Source organism: Ochotona curzoniae, unplaced genomic scaffold (assembly GCF_017591425.1).
Source record: "Ochotona curzoniae isolate NIBS_2020 unplaced genomic scaffold, NIBS_Ocur_1.0 contig_430, whole genome shotgun sequence".
Classification (NCBI taxonomy): domain Eukaryota; kingdom Metazoa; phylum Chordata; class Mammalia; order Lagomorpha; family Ochotonidae; genus Ochotona; species Ochotona curzoniae.
This window is the reverse complement of record NW_024466219.1, coordinates 1995391-2015258: the sequence shown is the minus strand read 5'-3', so window position 1 is coordinate 2015258 and position 19868 is coordinate 1995391. Positions and strand designations below refer to the sequence as shown.

Sequence of the window (19868 nt, the reverse complement as noted above, 5' to 3'; positions counted from 1 at the left end):
GAGACCCGGAAAGAGGCTCCTGGCTTCGGATTGGCATAGCATCAGCTGTTGCGCTCACTTGGGAAGTGAATCATCAGATGGAAGATCTTCCTCTCTGTCTCTCCTCTCTGTATATCCGCCTTTCCAATAAAAATAATAAAAATAAATCTTTAAAAAAAAACAGCTTCATGAATCAAGAGCCGAAGCGTGGATGTGTTCATTGTATTATGGAAGATTTCTTGACTTATATTCAATTGTGGATTACACTCTTTACATTAGAAAATCCCAGTGGTAAACAAGCACAAAAAAATTCTCAAAAATGTTAACAATAGAGAGCTGGATAAAGATACAATCGGAACATTTTGACATCAATTTCTGACTAAGTAAAACAAAATGATTACAAATGGCAAACAACATGCTTTGTATTGATTAAAATGTTATGTCTCATGAATAATCCTTTACAATGAGATTGCTTTATGCAGTCAATAACAATGTGGAAACTGCTGTAAACAAGAAAAATGTGAAAAATCTGAAGCTGAGGGCAGCACTGCGGCCCCGCAAATTATGCTGCACCCTATGAGCTCTGGCTGCTGACCTTCCAACCCAGCTCCCTGCTAACGTGCCTGGCAAAGCTGAGGAAGACAGCCCAAGCACTTGGTTCCCTGACCCTCATGGAGACTGACGGGAGATCCGCACGGAGTTCCTGGCAGCCTGGCCCATCTCTGACTGTTGGGCCCACTTAGGGGATGAATCAGGCAGGACAAAAACCTCTTGCTTTGATTCTCCCTCTTTCTGTCTAACTCTTACTGTTAAGCGAATAAAGCTTCTGAAGAGTATAAAGATAGACTACTTTAACATGCTTTTTCAACAACAACAAACACCCCAGTTATATAAACAATTTGAAAAACACAATTATCAGGACTGGTGTTGCCAGTACCAGATTAAGCTGCCACCTGTCAATGCTGACATCCCAGATGATACCCTTCCAATCCAGCTTCGGCCACTTGCCTAAGAAAAGCAATGGAATGTACCCATGTGAGAGATCCGGAAGAAGCTCCTGGCTTTGGCCGGGCACAGCCCTAGCTGCCGTTGGCTACTGTGGCCATCTGGGGAGTGAAGCAGCAGATGGAAGAGCGAGCTCTCTCCCCCTCTCTCACTCTCTCTGTAGAGCTCTGAATTTCAAATACTTTTAGAAAAGAAAAAGTATCCGTCCAGATTTGTGTGTGAATCTTGTTACCAAGGAATACATAGTCTTTCCAAATGCCAGGAGCTTCTTCTGGTCTCTCACAGGGGTGCAGGGACCCAAGGACCTGGACCACCTTCCACTGCTTCCTCAGGTACACTAGCAGGGAACTGGATCTTAAATGGAGCAGCTGGGAGGAACTCTAACAGTGCTCATATGAGATGCTATGCTGCAGGCAGTGGCATAACCCATTATAACAGCAGTCCCCCAAGACTGATTTACTTATTTAAATGTAAGAGTTACAGAGAGGAGGAGACGCACACAGAATTCTCCCATCCATTGGTTCACTCCCCAGATGGCTACAATAGCCAGGGCTAGGCCAGGCTGAAATCAGGAGCTTAACTCCGATTTCCTATACATGTGTAGAGTGTCAACTACTTTGGGCCATCTTCAGCTGCTTTCCTAGGCACACTAGCAGGGAGCTGGATTGGAAGTGGAGCAGCCAGGAATTGAACCTGTGCCCATACGAGATACGGATATTGTGGGTGGCAGCTGAAATTCACTGCAGCATAATGCCAGTGCTCTCTATTGTTTTTCTGTTCTTATATGGTTAAAGCTCTGCCCCTTACTACTTCCTTCAGGCTTTATTTACTTCTTTGGGGTTTCTTAAATTAGATGTTAGGTTATTTATTTGAGATCAGTTTTTAAAATACAGGAATTTAAAGCTATATATTTTACTCTTATACTTTATAAATATCCCAGAAGTTTGCGTTATTTTGTTTACATTCATCTCAGTATTACTGGATCTCATTTGATTTCTTTGAGAAGTCAGTAACTTCTAAGTATATTACTTAATTTCCATAATTTGTGAATTTCCCAAATTTTCTTTTATTATTGATCCAAAATTTCATTCCACTGTGGCTAGAGAAAATACACAGCATGATTTTAATATCTTCAAGTGTTACGGGTTGGTTTATGGCCTTACAGTCTATCCTAGCCAATGATTCATGTGTGCTGGACAAGAATGTTTCTGACTCCAGCTGGGAGGAGTGTTCTTATGTGTGCTGATTTATAGTGTTGGACAAGCCCTGTACATTCTGGTTGATTTTGTGTGTAGTTGTTCCATCAATTATGGAACATAGGACATCAAAAAATCCAACTTTTGCTGTTGAGCTGTTTTGGAATCTGTCAGTTTTATAATACAGCAAGACCGTTACACCCTATGTTCTTGCTGAATTGATTCTTTGTGATATGAAAAATACCCTGCTGTGCTATTCAGTTTAGTCTTGAATCCATTCTGTCTGATGCAGGTAGAGCCTTTCCAGCTCTTCTGTACTGATTGTTCATGTCATATTATCTTCTTCCAACCTTTCGCTTCCTGCCTATTTGTCTGCTGTAGACACAGTCAGATCATGTCGACCATTGCCTATAGACGGCAAGTTCATCCACTTCATTCCATGTAAATACTGATCAAATTTGTTTCTGTCTTATGTCGGGTATTTAGAACTTGGGATTTGTTAGGTATTGTCTGCAATTTTACAGCAGTGATAGCATACAATTTTGTAAATACACTAAAAAATCATTGAGTTGTACACTCCAAAAAGATGAATGTCTCTAATGTGATTTCTTTGATCTGCATATAAATAATAAGAAGCTCAAGATGGCAAATGCTTAACTCCAGGAAAAAAGGGGGAGGGAGAACCACAGACTTCAATAACTCACATTTTAACAGATGGGTCATTCTTTCAATGGTTTAAAAATTTTTTTTAAATCTCTTTTTAAAAACTCTTAAAGAGTCTGATTTGCTGGTCATTGTATTTCAAGTTTTAATCTATACTCTCAAAGGTTTGGGGGCAGAGGGAGCCAGTTTGTTTGTCTACTCCAAAGAGTGAAAGCTAACAATGATTGCTTAAAGTTACGTTCCCTCGAAAGGCGTCCACCAAGTTTTCTCAGCTAGACTTAGCAAACATACGGGTCTGACCTCAGCTGATCCTTCTAGAGCGGCCACAATTTAAAACACATGCTTTGGAACTGCCAAAACAGGATCCAGTCACCAAAAAGAGGAAAGCTGAAGACTGGCGTCAGCTCCACAGAGAAGCTGTGGGTCTAACAAGAAACAGCGGACTGCAAACCTGCTCCGTTCTTGAGGGGACTGCCAAGAAATGAGAATCCTGCCTGCAAGAGCCTGTGATGGTTCAATGCCCAGGCTCCAAACAATCCAAGGGTTTCAGCACAGGCCAATGCAATAAATGCAAGAGGAGTTGGACTCACGATCATATTCGAGGGGAAGTCAATCCCCCTTCTTTTCCTGGCAATCTTACATTTAGGCACACACTGTCCCAAACTCAGTTACCAGCAGTACGATGTCCAGGTTCTCCAAGCAGGAGGTCAAATCCCATCAAATTTACTGAGTTTGGGTTTTCTTCTTCCAAAAGTTGAGTGTGCACATCGGACCCAAACCACAATACCCTCCTGCCACGTTAGAGGCGAGAGTGTGTGTGCTACTCTAACCACTCAGGCAGGCAGGGACTCAAATCCTCAAAGGATCTGAATTAATGCACAAATGGTCTAAAAGTAAGCTTGGTGAATTTTTCTCTATTGAAATAGTAAGAATAAAATCACTTACAATGTGAAAACTGTAGGGCTCTGAAATGAACTTGTTCTAAAAGGGGAGATACAAGGGCCAACTCAGTGGCTCAATGGGCTGATCCTCTACTTGCTAGTGTTGGCTAGTGTTGGGCGCCAGGTTGTGTCCAGGCTGCTCCACTTTTCATCCAGTTCCCTTTCTGTGGCCATCAAGGGCAGTGGAGGATGACCCAAATCCTTAGGAGCCTTCACCATGTGGGAGACCCCCAAGAAGCTCCTGACTCTTGGTTTCAGAACAGCTTAGCTCCAGCCATTCCGGTCACCTGGAGAGTGAAGCAGTGGAGGAAGATCTTTCTGTCTCCCAATCTTTCTGGAAATCTGCCTTTCTGAAAAAATAAATGAATCTTTTAAACAAAAAGGTGGGAGAAATAGTTCTCTACAACATTCCAACGTCCCTTAGGCCACCAGTGAATTCTTAAACTAACAAAGGACATACAGAAACTGTTTTCGAGTGGGTGCTAACAAATGTTAGCCAAGCAAGAAAATTAAAATGATGGGGACTCTACTAATGTTTTTATCAGATGACGAATGCAGATCCAAAGTTTCTGACCCATGACAGAAGCAGCAAAACCATAAATAATTTGCTAAAACAGTGCAGTGACAAGTGTCAGAAGCCAAATGCGTGTTCTGCCCAGTGTGTGTGCCATCATTTGTATCTAAACATGAGTCCATGAGCAGCAGGCTTGGGCTGTGACCTGCATGCTCCCCGAATCCTGACGAGCACCCCACACTTGACAATGGTGCACTACATTCCCCTTTCCACTCACAGACAAGACATGAAGTCTTTAAAGTGTTAAAATGGAAACCCAGTGTCCTGCAGGTATTGGCGAATGTTGTGGGGACCCAAATGGAAGCCCATGCTGGTAAACAGCACTTGCCTTCTGGGTGATTCATTTTGGCAAGGTTTTTTAATTGCCTGCAGATGAAATGAATGCTTGAGCTATTAGGCCCCAAATAATCATTTGTTTGTAAAAACAGCTGTCTAACTTGGCAAACCCTGGAAATTTAAGTAGAATTTCATAGTTTTGTCTCCAGAATAAAAACTTACAGAATTAAGAAACTTTGCTGATCAGCAAAGGCCACCTACAGAGATCTCCTGTCTTTGATACCGCACAGAACCCCGGACCCACTCCCCCTGCAACCGGGAAGGCCCAGGACTGACATGACGTCCTTCTCATGACCGTGACTGACCTTCCATTCAGAGAGAGCATGGGCTACGAGTCCAGCTTTTGGAAACACTGTTGGCTGTGTCTGAAAGGAATGGTTGTATCTTAGATCTTTTATAAGAAGCAAAAAATATTTAAGATTTGGAATGCTGGGTATTTGGGGATTGAATATTTTTGGATGACAATTGAAGTTAATTGTATACTTGTTGAATCTATAAAGACTGGGATTAAAACAAATCCTAACTTCCAAAGCAACTACAGAGATGCGTAAATAATAACTGAACAAACCAGGCCTGGCACGGTGGCCTAGCGGCTAAAGTCCTCGCCTTGAACCTGCCGGGATCCCATATGGGCGCCGGTTCTAATCCCAGCAGCTACACTTCCCATCCAGCTCCCTGCTTGTGGCCTGGGAGGGCAGTCGAGGACAGCCCAAAGTCTTGGGATCCTGCACCCGTGTGGGAGACCTGGAAGAAGTTCCTGACTCCTGGCTTCGGATTGGCGCAGCTATGGCTGTTGTGGTCACTAGGGGAGTGAATCATCGGATGGAAGCTATTTCTCTCTCACTCTCCTCTTCTCTGTATATCTGACTTTGCAATAAAAATAGATCTTTAAAAAAATAATAACTGAACTCAAATGATTGCTTCCCCCACAGATATGTCAAAGTTCTTAAAATATATTAACAATTGGATATAGTGCTTAGTATTCAGAGAGAAACACAAGCCTAAATTCTCCTGTTCCTTTAATGGATTTTCTCAAATTGACTTTAAAAAGTGATGAGCTTTCATATGCAACTTAATCACCATACATAGGATTGTTGGAAAAATTGAATTCCAAATAATATTCAGCCAAATCAACAGATGAAGTCATGAAGCTGCTTTTATCAGATCCTACCTTGGTGTGGTTTCTCATGTCAAATGACCTACTCTGATTAGCCTCTGAAGTCTTTCCAGTCCGATATTAATGAAATCTCTTAGAAATTCCTACTTCCCCCCAACTCTTATTAATTTTTGTTACAACCAAAGCTATCAATACAAGCATTGGAGAAGGCGAGTCAAGCTTGGGACATGAAGCAGTTAGAGTGACATTGCTGTCGAGTGCCCAGATGGAGTCAACTCTGTCACAACTCCAGCAAGCACCTGCAGGACTGCCCCCAGTGAGTGCTAGGGCTGCCCCCAGGAGTGCCAGGGCTGCCCCCAGGAGTGCCAGGGCTGCCCCCAGGAGTGCCAGAAGTTCCTGCCATCGTTCACTCTCCTCTCAGGGAGATGAACTGTTCCCTCCACATCCGGAACACACCAGAGCAAATGCTGGAAGGGGCTGCTGTATTCTACCTCCATTCTGTGATGTGCATCAAAATTATTTTATACTGTCCATCTTATTTGGCTATTTTTAATACATTCTAACAAGGAATACGTTCCCTTTCTCTTGCTTTTTGCATTAACCCAAGCATTCTTCAGGCAGCTTCTCCCCTCTTCTATGGAAGTGGATCCCTAACTGCACCTCCTGCCAACTGACGTTTTGCTGCCATTTTCCGAGGGCAGGTTTAGACTTGTGAATTCTTAGATATCCGTTCTGCTTTTTCTCTTCTGCTGCCTGCTACTTGGTTTCTTTCATGGACTCTGCTTTTCAGTCATTCTTGAGTGCATTAGTAACTCCCTACCACAGTCTTTAGTTACGGGCCAATAATCCTCCAAGGACTGGCACCAGACCACTTTCATCAGAGACGCTGATTCACAAGAACTGGGGCTGGGCCCAGGGAGAAGAGAAGGAGCCCAAGGCAGGGGCAGAGTGGAGAAAAGTCCACTCCCAGCACACACTTAAGATGTGCGTGGACACTGGAGTCACACAGAGGGCTGGCCAGAGACCAACAGCTGGGGAACAGGGGCGACCCCAGCTCCCTCCGCAGACAGCAGGGGCGACCCCAGCTCCCTCCGCAGACAGCAGGGGCAGCCTTCCCCACCAACTCCAAAATGGCACATTCAGATACACATGCTGACTGCTCAGAGAAGAACCGTGGGTATGTGTAAATATTCATGAATGGGTTCTTATCTGAGGAACTAGATAAAAAGCAAACAACTGGCTTACTGGTAATATTTAGGAAGCTGATTATTCAACTGAAACAAAATATGTAAAGAAGCAAATTATTAAAAAAAAACAACATCCAATTTTAACGTTTTCATTCATTTACTATTTACTCTTTCATTCACTAAATATTTTTGACTGCCTAATTTAACCCTGGAATGAAGTGCTGTGGTCTCATTCAGGGTTCGGCTCCTTAGTCAATGTGAAATGCCTGTATGATTGAATGAATAAAAGTGGACTAAGCAATCGAAGGAATTAGAGAAAATAAGTAACATGTACACGATGATCTCTAATAGCTTTCTGCAAATATCCTGGGCGAATTAGCAACCCAGCTCTAACTCTGGATCTTGTCGGATGACCCTCCAGAGACCTGAAGGCTTCTGTAAGCTCACACAGCCTTTCAGATTTACTGTAAGGGTGTTACGTTACTGTACTCCACGGCCACCCCGGCTTTCTACTAATGTACACAGGAGAGCTTCGGTCTAAGGCAGTCTTGTTCACAAAACCACTCTCTTAGGAAGCCACCAAAATTATAGATAAAACTAGAAAACCACCTGCAACTTGTTCTTTAAAAAAAAAAATGCTATAATGTTGTCAAGTAACAGATTATAGATAAAGTGCAGGCTTTATATTTATTTATTGGTTCTAGCACATGACTTAATAACTCAAAAAACTTAAGATTTTTGCATGGACAATTATAATAGTGTAAAAAAAGAAACTGTCAGGTTTCTCTCACACAGACTAAAATAGGCACGAATTCCTTTTACACTGTAATTGAATAAAAATGAGCCCACAAGTTGAAAAGCAAAGACAGTCACAGGAACATTCTTTGAATGCGCGTTACCGTGCACACGCAGCTGGAAGTGCTGCTGCGCGTCTCCAGCCGCGTTGGTGGCCACACACGTGTACCTGCCGCCATCTTCCAGCAGCGCCCGAGCAATGTGCAGGACCCGACCAGAGGACTGAATCTAACAGGGAACAGAAAGCATGGCACCGTCTTTAACTTTACACTTGGACTTGAAAACACGAGATAAAATTTCATCTAAATTTATACTGTTTTCACATCATTATCTTAATGATCCTGTTAGATCCATCACAATGCATTCCCAGAATGGGCTCATTTGATTGGAATGCTTTTCTTATTCACTGGAAAAATAAATAATCTGAGACCCGTCTGACCAGAAGATTTCTGCACTGAACTATGAAGCACATGATAAAAATAGAAACCACTTGAAAAAACATGACCACATTCATCCAACACTTCACAAATAGCTTTAAAATACTTTTTTAAAAATTAAAATGTCATTGGGGCCTGAAAAATAAAAATGATAAAAATACAAATAACGGGAACTTAGACACATTTCTTACTGAATCTCACGGCAAAACTGCCATTTTGAAACCAACGACGGGCAGCTCTGCGCGATCTCCAAGCACAGCACCCACAGCCTGCGGAGGGGGACTCTGTCCCAGCACCTGCTCTCTCCTCAGAACAGCGGAGTGTCTGACCGCCTGGCCTCCCCGGGGATCGACCACCTCAAACTCTACTTCCTCTCCCGTCCTCTCAACAAGAAACTTAGTTCTCTGCTAGTTTCCCTCCAAATCTCTGGCTTCAGTTTTGAAAAAAAAAAAAAACACCCCACCACATGTAGGTTCCCAGTTCACTGTGTTAGCCCAACTTCTCTCCTGTGTCTTGTACACATGATTCCAGCTGCCTGCTGGACAGGTTAGCACATGAAATTGGACATATCCAAAACCAAGCTCATAAAGTCTTTCCACGCCTGGCTGAAGCCCACTTCCGGGTGTGTTTTCCCACTTTTGTTCAGTGTCTCCCATTATTTTTCCAGTGATCTGGGTTTTGGAGCGCTCTCTGACTCCTATTAATTACACCGTATGTCTCATAGCTCTGCTTTTCCATTCCACAGCCACGCTGGGTTTGCAATAGCTTCTTAACTCATGCTCCAGGGTCTGTAGCCTCCCCAACAGTTCATCTAGCTTGCCCTCTCTTGCCAGAATAACCTGCTTAGATGGAAGAATTGAGCTTTTTACCAGTTCCTGTTGAAACCTCATTCAGGGCTTCCCAGCTTGCACAGAATTAAACCCAAACTGAGCACGGCCCTTCAGGCTGGCCACACTTTGACCCCGAATGACCTCCCCGACTATCCCACGGGCACGTCCACTTCAGCTCATCTCCAGGCATGCCACACTACCGGCTGTTAAGTAACCCATTCCTTGCTTTATTTGCCTCTGGACTACTGCACGTGGCTTCCAGATACCTAATTTCTGAATATTCTGAAGCAGACAGGAGTCCCTTTTCTTCCTCTTCTATTCACGTGCATGAGCTCCACCATGTCCCACAGTGCCCACAGTCAAAGCTCAATGGTGAGCTCTAGAGCCGTATGACCAGATCGAATGACTCACTGACCTTGCTGCTAGCTCACACCCAAACGTCTGCCCCCTTCAGACTCGTCCTCCTCCACCGTGCAGCAATACTGTCTCTGTGTTAGATTCCCGGGAGGCTTCGTCCACACGTCCTGTGGCTCACTTGTCAGTCTTTGGCCAGCCCTGGATTATTCAACTGACAAACAATCTTCAAATACGTGCCCAAACCCTCATCTCCCCGGCCAGTGTGAGTGCAGGCTTCCACCTGCTTGTGCTCCTTAGGAAGAGGCGAACAGGTCTTCCTCGGCTTTCCACTTCTAGTCTTGCCAGCTGCAGTTACTCTCTGGGAGGGTCTGGGTAACCTCTCAAAACGCAAACTTGATGATGTCACTTGTCCTTGCTCACTCTCGTAAGGTCTCCCACTGCTTCAAGCACAAGCAAAATCACGACCGCTCGATGCCAGCTTCTTGCTGCCTCTCTGACCACCACCTGTGCTGCCCCTCTTAGCAGGCCCCTCTCTGACCACCACCTCGGCTGCCCCTCTTAGCAGGCCCCTCTCTGACCACCAGCTCGGCTGCCCCTCTTAGCAGGCCCCTCCCTGACCACCAGCTCGGCTGCCCCTCTTAGCAGGCCCCTCTCTGACCACCAGCTCGGCTGCCCCTCTTAGCAGGCCCCTCTCTGACCACCAGCTCGGCTGCCCCTCTTAGCGGGCCCCTCACTTGGTTTTGGTGTCACTGATGTTGTCTGTTCGTGTTATCTCCTTTATGGCCTACTCAGTTCCTTTCCATCATTTCACCCATTGAATCCTTAAATCGTCTTCCCAACTCTCTTGCAAGGCTTCCCTCACTGCATGCTCTAACTCCTCTTCACCTTCCTTGCCAAAGTCACGCATCGCTCTTTGCAGCTATGCTTTGCATGATGACAGAATTATCTGTCTTCCAGAGAGGCAACTGCTTTCTTGCACTGTGTTCGAGGGCTGCATACTAAAACTTCCCCTAACACAAAGGTCTGAAGTCAGTTCCACTGAACTGAAAAAGGAATAATAAATGACCAGATGCCCATCTACTGGGAAAAGAACTCAACATGTAACCTACTACCAAAAGCTTAGCCCACCTAAAACCTAAGTTCACTTTAATCAGTAACTAGTTCCTAGTAACATCTGTTTTCTTCTGATTTTTTCAAATCCATCTTTTAGCTTATCCAGGATTGAAATCATTTAATTTATCTATCTGGTAATTCAAAATATCACATCCACCTGTCCACCAACTGCCTGCCTGCCTACCTGCATACTAGTAACACAACACCACCACAAGCTTACTCATGGAGACGGATGGAGTTTGTTATCTCGAAGCTTACAAATTGCTTTTTAAAAATATTTTTCAAAATTAATATCACATAGGTTTATGTAGATAGGACACCCCTTTCATCTTAGCCTGTGGCAACCAACGCACTGGGATATACTGGCCATTAGCAATGAGTACTGCTCAACCATGACATAATAGTTTTATGAAGAAATAGAACAGGCATAAATCAAAATTTGAAAAACACCAACCACTGCATCAAAATCAAAAAACAATATCACTGCTAGGGGTGCTTTGTCTTTCTGTACTTTGAATAAAAATTTTATGTTAAGTTTTAAGAAAAAAATCCCAGAAAAATACATACTGTTCAGCTAAAACTGCTGTAAAATCCGTCTAGCAGGGCGATCTGCAACCCGGAAGGAATGATGTGGAAGCTGCAGGCAGCTGTCTCAGGTAGGCCTGGAGTCGCGCACTTACCTGGAGGTTGCCTTGGGCAGTGTTCACAGGCTGGTCATCTTTGAGCCACGTCAGGGAGGGCTGGGGAACGCCGTTGGCGATGCACTGCAAGGAGACAGCCTTGTACTTCACCACGGTTCTCTCTGCAGCACCAGAGGACTTGATTGTGGGGGGAACTAGATTTAGGGAAGAAAAGAGGGAGGGGATTAAAATCATAACCACTTTGGTTAAGTGCTTAAAATCATGCATGTAAAAGCCTGAAACTTTAACAAACAATAAGGTAAGCTTATCTCATACCTTATTATAATCTGCAGTTTTCAGCAATTCTAGAGATTAGTTATCTCTTAATTGTGGATTTCTAATTCACCAAAAATATTAGAAACATGTCCCTAAGGCCAATGAAATCCACATGCCTGCTGGACTTCTCCTCTTGTGTTCGCTCTAGAACCACATCAAGACTCGAGGTGCTTTTCCACACATGTGTATGCTCCCTGACTCTGTGCCCAGTAAGTCTGGCAAAGCCCAGGAGTGTGGCATAGTGACCTGCTGGAAGCTGGGCCCACAGGCTCCCTCCCTCGGGAACCAGGACTGAGGACGAACAATGGGATCTGACTGGTCTGTATTCGCTCAGGGGAGGAGACCGGAAAGGGCAATCCTGGCAGAGAAGGGGCTGGGTGGAAGCTGGCATTCTGCAGATACTTTCTTGCTGGGTTCTGAAGGACTCTCCACTCTCTAGTCCCTTCCCTCCCAAATACTGACAGCAAATCACATACACACTGCCCTGACAGAAGTCACCCCCATCATCAGATGGACATGAGGACCCTAGGATGCAGGTCTGTGAGTGTGCTGTATGCTCTGGATCCTGCCGTTCCAGCCAACAGATCCTGCTCTGCTCATAGCTGCCCCTGTTTACGCAGAATCTTTCAATCCAAAGCTGTCGCCTGACTCTTGTGCCTCCTGCGGCTCATCCTGCAGCCATGCTGTGCAGAATACACTGCCTAACACTTAAATTCATTCACAGGGCCCCTTGTGGCTGAGTCTCTGGCTCAGTTGAGATCTGCCATCACTGGATTCAAATCTGCACCCTGCACTCTGCTTTCCACAAGCAAGTTCTAAGGAGATTATTGAGCCACTACTTGAATTTGACAATAAAATCATGTCCAAGACAATTTACAGTATTGTTCTCCTGGCTCTTCATCACCATACCATGAACAGTGACTTCAAATGCCTTCCCGTGGTCTCCAGCAGCGTTTGTTGCCACGCACCGGTAAACGCCAGTGTCCGACACCTGAGCCCGGGAAATAGCCAGCTTACGTCCATCCAGTAAAATTTTGAATCCATCGCTTTCATCAATGAGCTGACCATCCTTCAGCCACCTACAGAAAAAAGGCAAAAGCAGCTGGACATACAATAAGCAGTTTCCTAGGAGACACTGTGTGTGTATTTACACAATTTATTTTTCTCCACAGTATATTTGCCTAATTTCTGCATTATTTATACTATAAAATAAATGGTAAATGGAGGAGAAAGAAATCAAACCTGATCCAACCCAGCAGTTGGCATATTGTTAGATCCAGCAACTATGTAGTAAGCTCTTCATTTCTCAAGTAATTTCAGGTTATAAAAAGAAACTCACACACCATTACGGCTCAGGGCAGGGCTGCGCAGTACCAGCCAGCAGCCAGCACACAGTGTAACAAAGCCTTGATATCAGACATTTCCACATTCTTATGAGTCACCACTTTCTATCTAGTTCTACCGTCACATGCGGACATATCTCGTCCCGTTAGTCGACTAACGGCATATCCCAGAGCGCCGTGGGAAGGGAAGACACATGATCAGCACACGCTTCGGGCATGCAGGAAGGACAGAAAAGAATCAGTGAGCAAACATGTATGTTAACTAAATTCCTCTAATTTTCTACTTCTCTTCTTGAGTAACTCATTAGACATTCCTCAGCTCTGACATGAATATTGTTTAGTAGTCTATCTCCCTGAACTGAGAAATAACTTCAAAAACCATAGAAAGAATTCCTCTAATTGAGCAAACTTGGTTGCTTACTGGGTGTCAGAAATGGCCTTGCAGACAGAGCGTGCTTTTTATACAAAGGAACGCGGAGGGTTTAATAGGACCACTTCTGAGTGTCATTCAAGACAGCTCTAACACACTCAAGTCAAGAAGTGGCAGGCAGGGCCTGGCGCAGTAGCCTAGTGGCTAAAGTCCTTGCCTAGAACACCAGGATCCCATATGGGTGCCAGTTCTAATCCCGGCAGCTCCACTTCCCATCCAGCTCCCTGCCTGTGGCCTGGGAAAGCAGTAGAAGACGGCCCCAGGCCTTGGGACCCTGCACCCGTGTGGGAGACCCAGAAGAGGCTCCAGGCTCCCAGCTTTGGATTGGTGCGGCGCCGGCCACTGCAGCCACTTGGGGAGTGAATCAACAGGTGGAAGATCTTCCTCTCTGTCTCTCCTCCTTGTTGTATATCCGATTTTCCAATATAAATAAATAAATCTTTTTAAAAGTGGCAGCGATGTGGAAGACCAAGATCCTTACGTGATGATGGGTGGGGGAGAGCCTGCTGTCACTGGACAGTCTAGTTCCAGTAAGTTATCAATGACCACAATGAAGTAAGAGGTCTCCTCTCCTCCTTCCACAGCTGGAGGCACTGGAAAGCAAGGATATGACACCACATCACAACAGGCAAAGCCGACATGTATCACGGCAATTCATCCTTGAAGATCCGAAATGCGTTATAAGTAATTTTTACAATAAACACACGGAGATAGTTGAATGCACTTTGGACATACTTCTATGACAGGTATATCACAGAGCCAGCTAGACCTTTAGAACTGCCTGGACTCATATGAACCAGGGAGAGCAACGCCACGGACTGGCCAGCTTTAAACCGCCCTCAGGGTCAGCACTACGGCACAGTGAGTTAAGCCGCCACCTGCAACACTACAATCCCATTTGGCTGGCAATTTGTGTCTGGGCTCCTCCACTTCCGACCTGACACTCTACTAACGGCCTGGGAAAAGCAGCAGCAGACTTCCAAGGTTTCCGGCCCTGCCACCCGGGGAAGAGATGCAAAACTCCCGGCTCTGGCTGTGCGACCACCTGGGGAGCGGACCGAGTCATCTGTCTTTCCCAGCCCAACTCCCTGCCAACCTCGTCTTTTGAAATAAATAAGGATTTAAAAAAACAGATGTATTTAGTTTTATTGGAAGGGCAAATACACAGAGAGAAAGAGAGAGATGTTCCATCAGCTGGTTCAGTCCCCAGATGGTCACAGTGGCTGGAGCTGAGCTGATCCAAAGCCAGAAGCCAGGAGCTTCTCCCAGATCTCTTTCACAGGTGCAGGGGCCAAAGGTTCTGGATCATCTACTGCTTCCCCAGGCCGCCAGCAAGCAACTGGATGGGAAGTGGATCAGCCAGGACACAAATCGGCACCCATATGTCCTGGCGCTTAGGAGGTGAGGCCGTCAGCCATCATGCCAAGCCCAATAAGCACGTGTTTAAAAAGAAAAACCTTCAAGTTCCAGATAAAGACATCAATATTGTAAGCTGGTTTCCTAGGCCTGGAGCCTGATTCCGGCTGTCTAGTACAGTGTTCATGACAGAAGGCTACAGTCAACCCTTGCGACAGATCTATCTATCTATGCACTTCAAAACGATACTGAGGTGAAATTCTAGATCTTGGGATTTCTATTATAAGTCTACCTGTCCATGTTATGTTCAGAGTGGAACAGTTACTTCCTTCCCTTATTGTTGCACAAAACAAAATAACAATAATTCAAGAAACCCGTTAAGTTTTGCTGTGAATCTGAGAATCCAGGTGTCGCATCCCCGTTTACCTAGGACAGCAACTTCATACTTGACTTCCTTTTCTCCTGCGACACTGGAAGCCATGCACACGTACTGGCCCCGATCCAGCTCCACAGCACTCAGGATCTTCAGCCTCCTCCCGCCAGCGTCGACGTGGATGTTGTCACTGGCTTTCACCGGGGCCCCATCTTTTAGCCAGGTGAGAACTGGAGGAGGGCTGCCAGAAGCTTTGCACTCCAGTGTCAGGGAATGAGCAAGAAGCACTTGCTTGCTCACAGGTGTGGCCGACTCACCTTCAATCTCTGGAGGAACTAGAATGAAAAACCGCAATGTTCAAACAGTTTTTTGGACAGTCACCAAACATGTTTTCACCAGAGAAAACTACCTACATGTCCATCTCCCTGTAAGCTGTGCAGGACGAGAACTTAGGCCAGCAATTCTAAGTATCACCAGTCCAATAGTCTACTCTCTCTGCCTTATAAAGAACGAAGAGTGGAGCCTGATCTCAGTCCTAACGATTACTGAACCAAATGATGAAAACCTTTCCATTACAAAGAGGCAAAGGCTGGCCTAATACACGGACTTCTTGCTAATGTTAGCCTTCGCAAACGTATCTCCAACTCACGGTACACTACCAATCCCTACCCCTACATAGCAGAGAAGTGCCAAATCCATCAAGGATTAAAAAGTGAACAAACTGGATTCTAGTGTATTAGACAACACTGAAAAGACATAAATAAAGGGTTTCTAAAAAAATGATAGATGCGCATCTTAGGAAAAATAAATCCAATCTCATTCTCCATGAACTTCCTACAATTAAAGCACATAGTTTCCCTCACCGTAGACCTCCACGTGGAATGATTTCTCAGCAGTTCCAGCCACATTGGACACATGGCATGTGTAAGCTGCCGAATCAGAGGCTTGTGCTCGAGGAATATGAAGAAGCTGCCCCTGTGGGCTGGCTGAGACCGGCTGGCCGTCCTTGTACCAAGTGACCGCGGGCATGGGAAGTCCTCGTGTCTCACATTCCAGCTTAATAACGCTGTTGATCAACGCTGACACTCTCGTGGTGGTGTTACCTCCCTTAATACTGGGTGGAACTGCAAGGAATTTCACAACAACAAAAAAAACCCTTTGAAGTTTCAACCTCTGCCAACACATGCTTGACAAGTACATTTAAAGAAAATAGGAATTAAAGGCAATTTGGAAATCTTTCAACACTGATCATGAGTTGCCTGTCTTGTCAAAACATCTTTATTTTCATTTTTGTAAAATTTGTTTTCAAAGAGGAATAGCAGACTTCACATATCATTTTTAAGATACAGAATAGCACAGATTAACTGTGCTACTGTGATTATTTTCTGGTTGCTTTGTAATTGCGTCATAACTATTCCTAAAGAATGCTTACAACTGGATAAACCATCACTGTAATATTTGCAATTCAAAGAAAAACAAGCACATGAAAAATAAGAAATGTAGGGCCTGGCATGATAGTTTCATTGGCTCTAAATGGCGGACTCCCATATGGGCACCAGTTCACGTCCTGGCTGCTTCACTTCCCGTCCAGATTCTTGCTTGAGGCCTGGGAAAGCAGTCGAGAAGAGCCCAAAGCCTAGGGCCCCTGCACCTGGTGTGACACCTGGAGGAAGCTCCTAGCTCCTGGCTCTGGATTTGCTCAGCTCCAGCTGCTGCAGCCATTTGGGGAGTGAACCAGCAATGGAGGATCTTTCTTTCCTTTTCTCTGTGAATCTGTCTCTCCAATTAAAACAAAAAATAAACAAATATTGGGAAAAAAAGAAAAGTGAAAAATGTAAAATGTGATATTTCATCACAAGAGAATTTCTTCAAGGAAATAAAAGATCAAAATGAGGCAACAGTCAGATCAAATTTCAGAGTGGCTTATTTGTTAGGTAAGCAACAAGTCAGTCAGCAAGGATGATTTAGCAGACTCATCCATGACTGCAGCACAAGGAACATGACCTTGGTCAGGAGTACTCATTTCCACGGGGCCAGGGGCATGGAGAGCTCAGTCTTGGGGACAGCACACACAGTCAACGGCCAAAGGCGACTGCCCGAGCTTCCGGCACGTCACCGCCACCACTCCGCTGTTCCTGCTGCTCCCCCCAGCAGGCAGTGCCGATGTAGGACACTGACAGGTCTGCAGATTAGAGACTGAGCATCTCCAAGAAGCCGAGAAAGTGCTCATTCTTTACAGGTGGAGGAACAATCCACTAGGATTTGTTACCACTAAGGGTGGTGAAATCACCAATACACGCAACGGGTGTATTGTAAACTTAAAAGCCCCGGCATGTCTACTCAAAGCTCTTCCACCATTAAGGAAGCCCTCGTGTCCTGGGAGCCACCCTCGAACCCTGTCCCCAGGACTGCAGCTGCACTGGCACCAGCTCCCACCAGATTCAAAGTTCCTGTACAGTCTTACGCTTATGCTCTCTTCGCCTCTTCCTCCTCTCTCCACACCCCTCTTTGGTTTCTCCTTCTTACCTGTCTCCATTCCGTGCCATACTGGAGCACAACGGTCATCTTTACCTTGCATATGCACTGAGCTACTCACTGCCAGTCACAGGAAAGTGTGTGCATGAAGAAAACAAACACACCAGCTGTACTGCGAAAACAGCTGAAATCCACACACGTTCCTCACATTCAGCCAGTGCGGACATATGCTTCATTTACTTTCCCCTTAGAGGAATAAAACACCTCCACACATGAAATAAAGTAAGTTTACTATGAGCCACTTGGAGTTGCAAGTAAGCTGGCTTGATGGGAAATGGCACACATTCCAATGCTTTTCATCTCAACTAGAACACTCTTCTGGATGCCTGGGGCATCTTATCAAGTGAACAGGAGGATTTGATGTGAAAGAGCTTGAGCCCCATGTTAAGAGGAGTCTTATCGCACAATGACTGCACCACAGTCTCTGGCTACAGGGCAGAGCCGGGAAGAGGCTCAGCACAGCTCATGTATGGTCTGCAGGCAGAGCTCGCTGGAGGCAGCCGGCAGCAGGAAGCTCAGGCTGACCCGCACCACGTGCGCACCGTGTGCGGCCGATCTCCCAGCAGTGACACCACTCCTTCCAAGAAGATGCCCCGTCCATGACTCCCTCCCTACGCACACGTGTTCAGAGAAAAAGCTACTGAAAAACCTACCTAAACCACAGTAGCTAGAACAAGAAGCTTCCTAAAACAAGACCACTATACTACGTTCACATAGACACTAGTTTACAAAAGAAGATTTGGAATAAAGTTGTATAGAAGGCGAACAAAAGTGCGCATATTTTAAGTTTGACCATATGCTAGGATGATGAGATGGTGAGTCACCTGCACCAAGCAGTGCCATCCTTATCCCTGTTTCACAGCTCAGAAACTTGAGCCACAGGGGATGGAGCCATTTATCTGAAGCCACAAAGCTCACAGGAGGCAGAACAAGTCTGCCTCAGAAGCCCAAGCTCTTAATAATTACTCAACAAGTACAATCCAACATGAATTTGACACAAGCTATATATATAACTAAATTTTTCTATCAACCACACTGAAGAGTAGCAAAAGAAAATAAAATTTTGAGACTACACTGTATTTAGCCCAATATACATCGTTTTAAAAGTCACTTCTGCGTGCACCTAATGCATTGGGCATTTGACACGACATCCCGCGTCCTAACGCTCTGGCATCTGGCACCTGTTTTGTGCTGAGGGTACTCCTCATGTCGGGCTGGCACCACTGTGTGCTTCTAGTCACAGGGGCTAGTGTTTCTGGTACCAGAGAGGAACCCTAAACCACAACTTTTGGCCAGGAATTATTGGGAGCTGCTGCTTTCCACCAAGCACTACAGTGGGGACCATGTCAACAAATATCTGCCCTTGAGTTTACAGTCCCAAGGCCAGCGTGGGCTCATGCTGCCTGCCTGTGATGCTGGCATTTCTTATGCACCCCAGGCAAGTCCCAGGTGATCCACTTCCAAACACAACTTCCTGCTGGTGGCTTAGCCTAAGTGCTAGTGCTGCTGCCACCCACATAGGAGACCCGGATGAAGCTTGTGGCTCTGGTCTGGCCCAGTCCTGGCTAACACAACCATCAGAGGAATGAGCCAGCAGGTGGAAAATCTGCTTTTCTGTCTCTCCGTAACTCTGACGTAAAGAGAGGAAGTAGCAGCAGACATAGAGGAGGAGGAACTGTTTAGATTCTGGGGCCAGCGCTGTGGCTTAGTGGGTAAAGCCACTGCCTCTGACATCAGCATCCCATACGAGTGCTGGTTCATGTCCTCGTTGCTCCACTTCTAGTCAGGCTCCCTGCTAATAGTTTGGGTTCCTATCAACCAAGCAGGAGACCTGGATGAGGCTCCTGGCTTTCATCTGCCCAGTCCTGGCCAGCATGGAAGTGAACCAGAAGACAAAAGCATTCTCTCCCTCTTACCCTGTAACTCAAATAAATCAAAATTTTAAAAAGCTTAGATCCTTGGAGAGAAACAGCTAGTAAGTGCAACAAATAAACACAATAAAGCAATCGAACAGACAGTGATCCATGCCGGGAGGGAGATGAGAGTGAGACATGACAGAAAGTCATGGCTGCTCCGAACCAGGACCCCCGAGGGAAGCTGACCTTCAGGGGTCCTGCACTCTGTCGGAGCACCACACTGTGCAAAGGCCACACACAGGAAGTGAGCACCGCCCTGCCAGGTGGCACGGCAGACTGAACTCTCTGCCTTTCTCCCGTGTAACTCTGCCTGTGACAGGACCTTCACTGGCTCACTCCTGGCTCTGCTCATCAAACACGACTCTGGCCAGCAGACTCTTCCCAGCGTCCACAGCAGGGAAAGCGGGCAGTACAAGTACCAGGCACTGA

At 45.6% G+C, this 19868-nt stretch overlaps 1 protein-coding gene across 1 annotated transcript in view; it reads right to left on the bottom strand.

Annotated features, from left to right (window-relative positions):
• The window catches only part of HMCN1 (hemicentin 1), a 350746-nt gene that overhangs the window by 135613 nt on the left and 195265 nt on the right, over positions 1-19868 (bottom strand). The window contains exons 31-36 of the mRNA XM_040985773.1: positions 15852-16112; positions 15042-15323; positions 13741-13852; positions 12396-12565; positions 11211-11365; positions 7898-8021 (exon numbers count right to left, since the gene is read on the bottom strand). Of these exons, the coding sequence (XP_040841707.1) occupies positions 7898-8021; positions 11211-11365; positions 12396-12565; positions 13741-13852; positions 15042-15323; positions 15852-16112 (1104 nt within the window). The remainder of the gene's footprint in view (positions 1-7897; positions 8022-11210; positions 11366-12395; positions 12566-13740; positions 13853-15041; positions 15324-15851; positions 16113-19868) is intronic.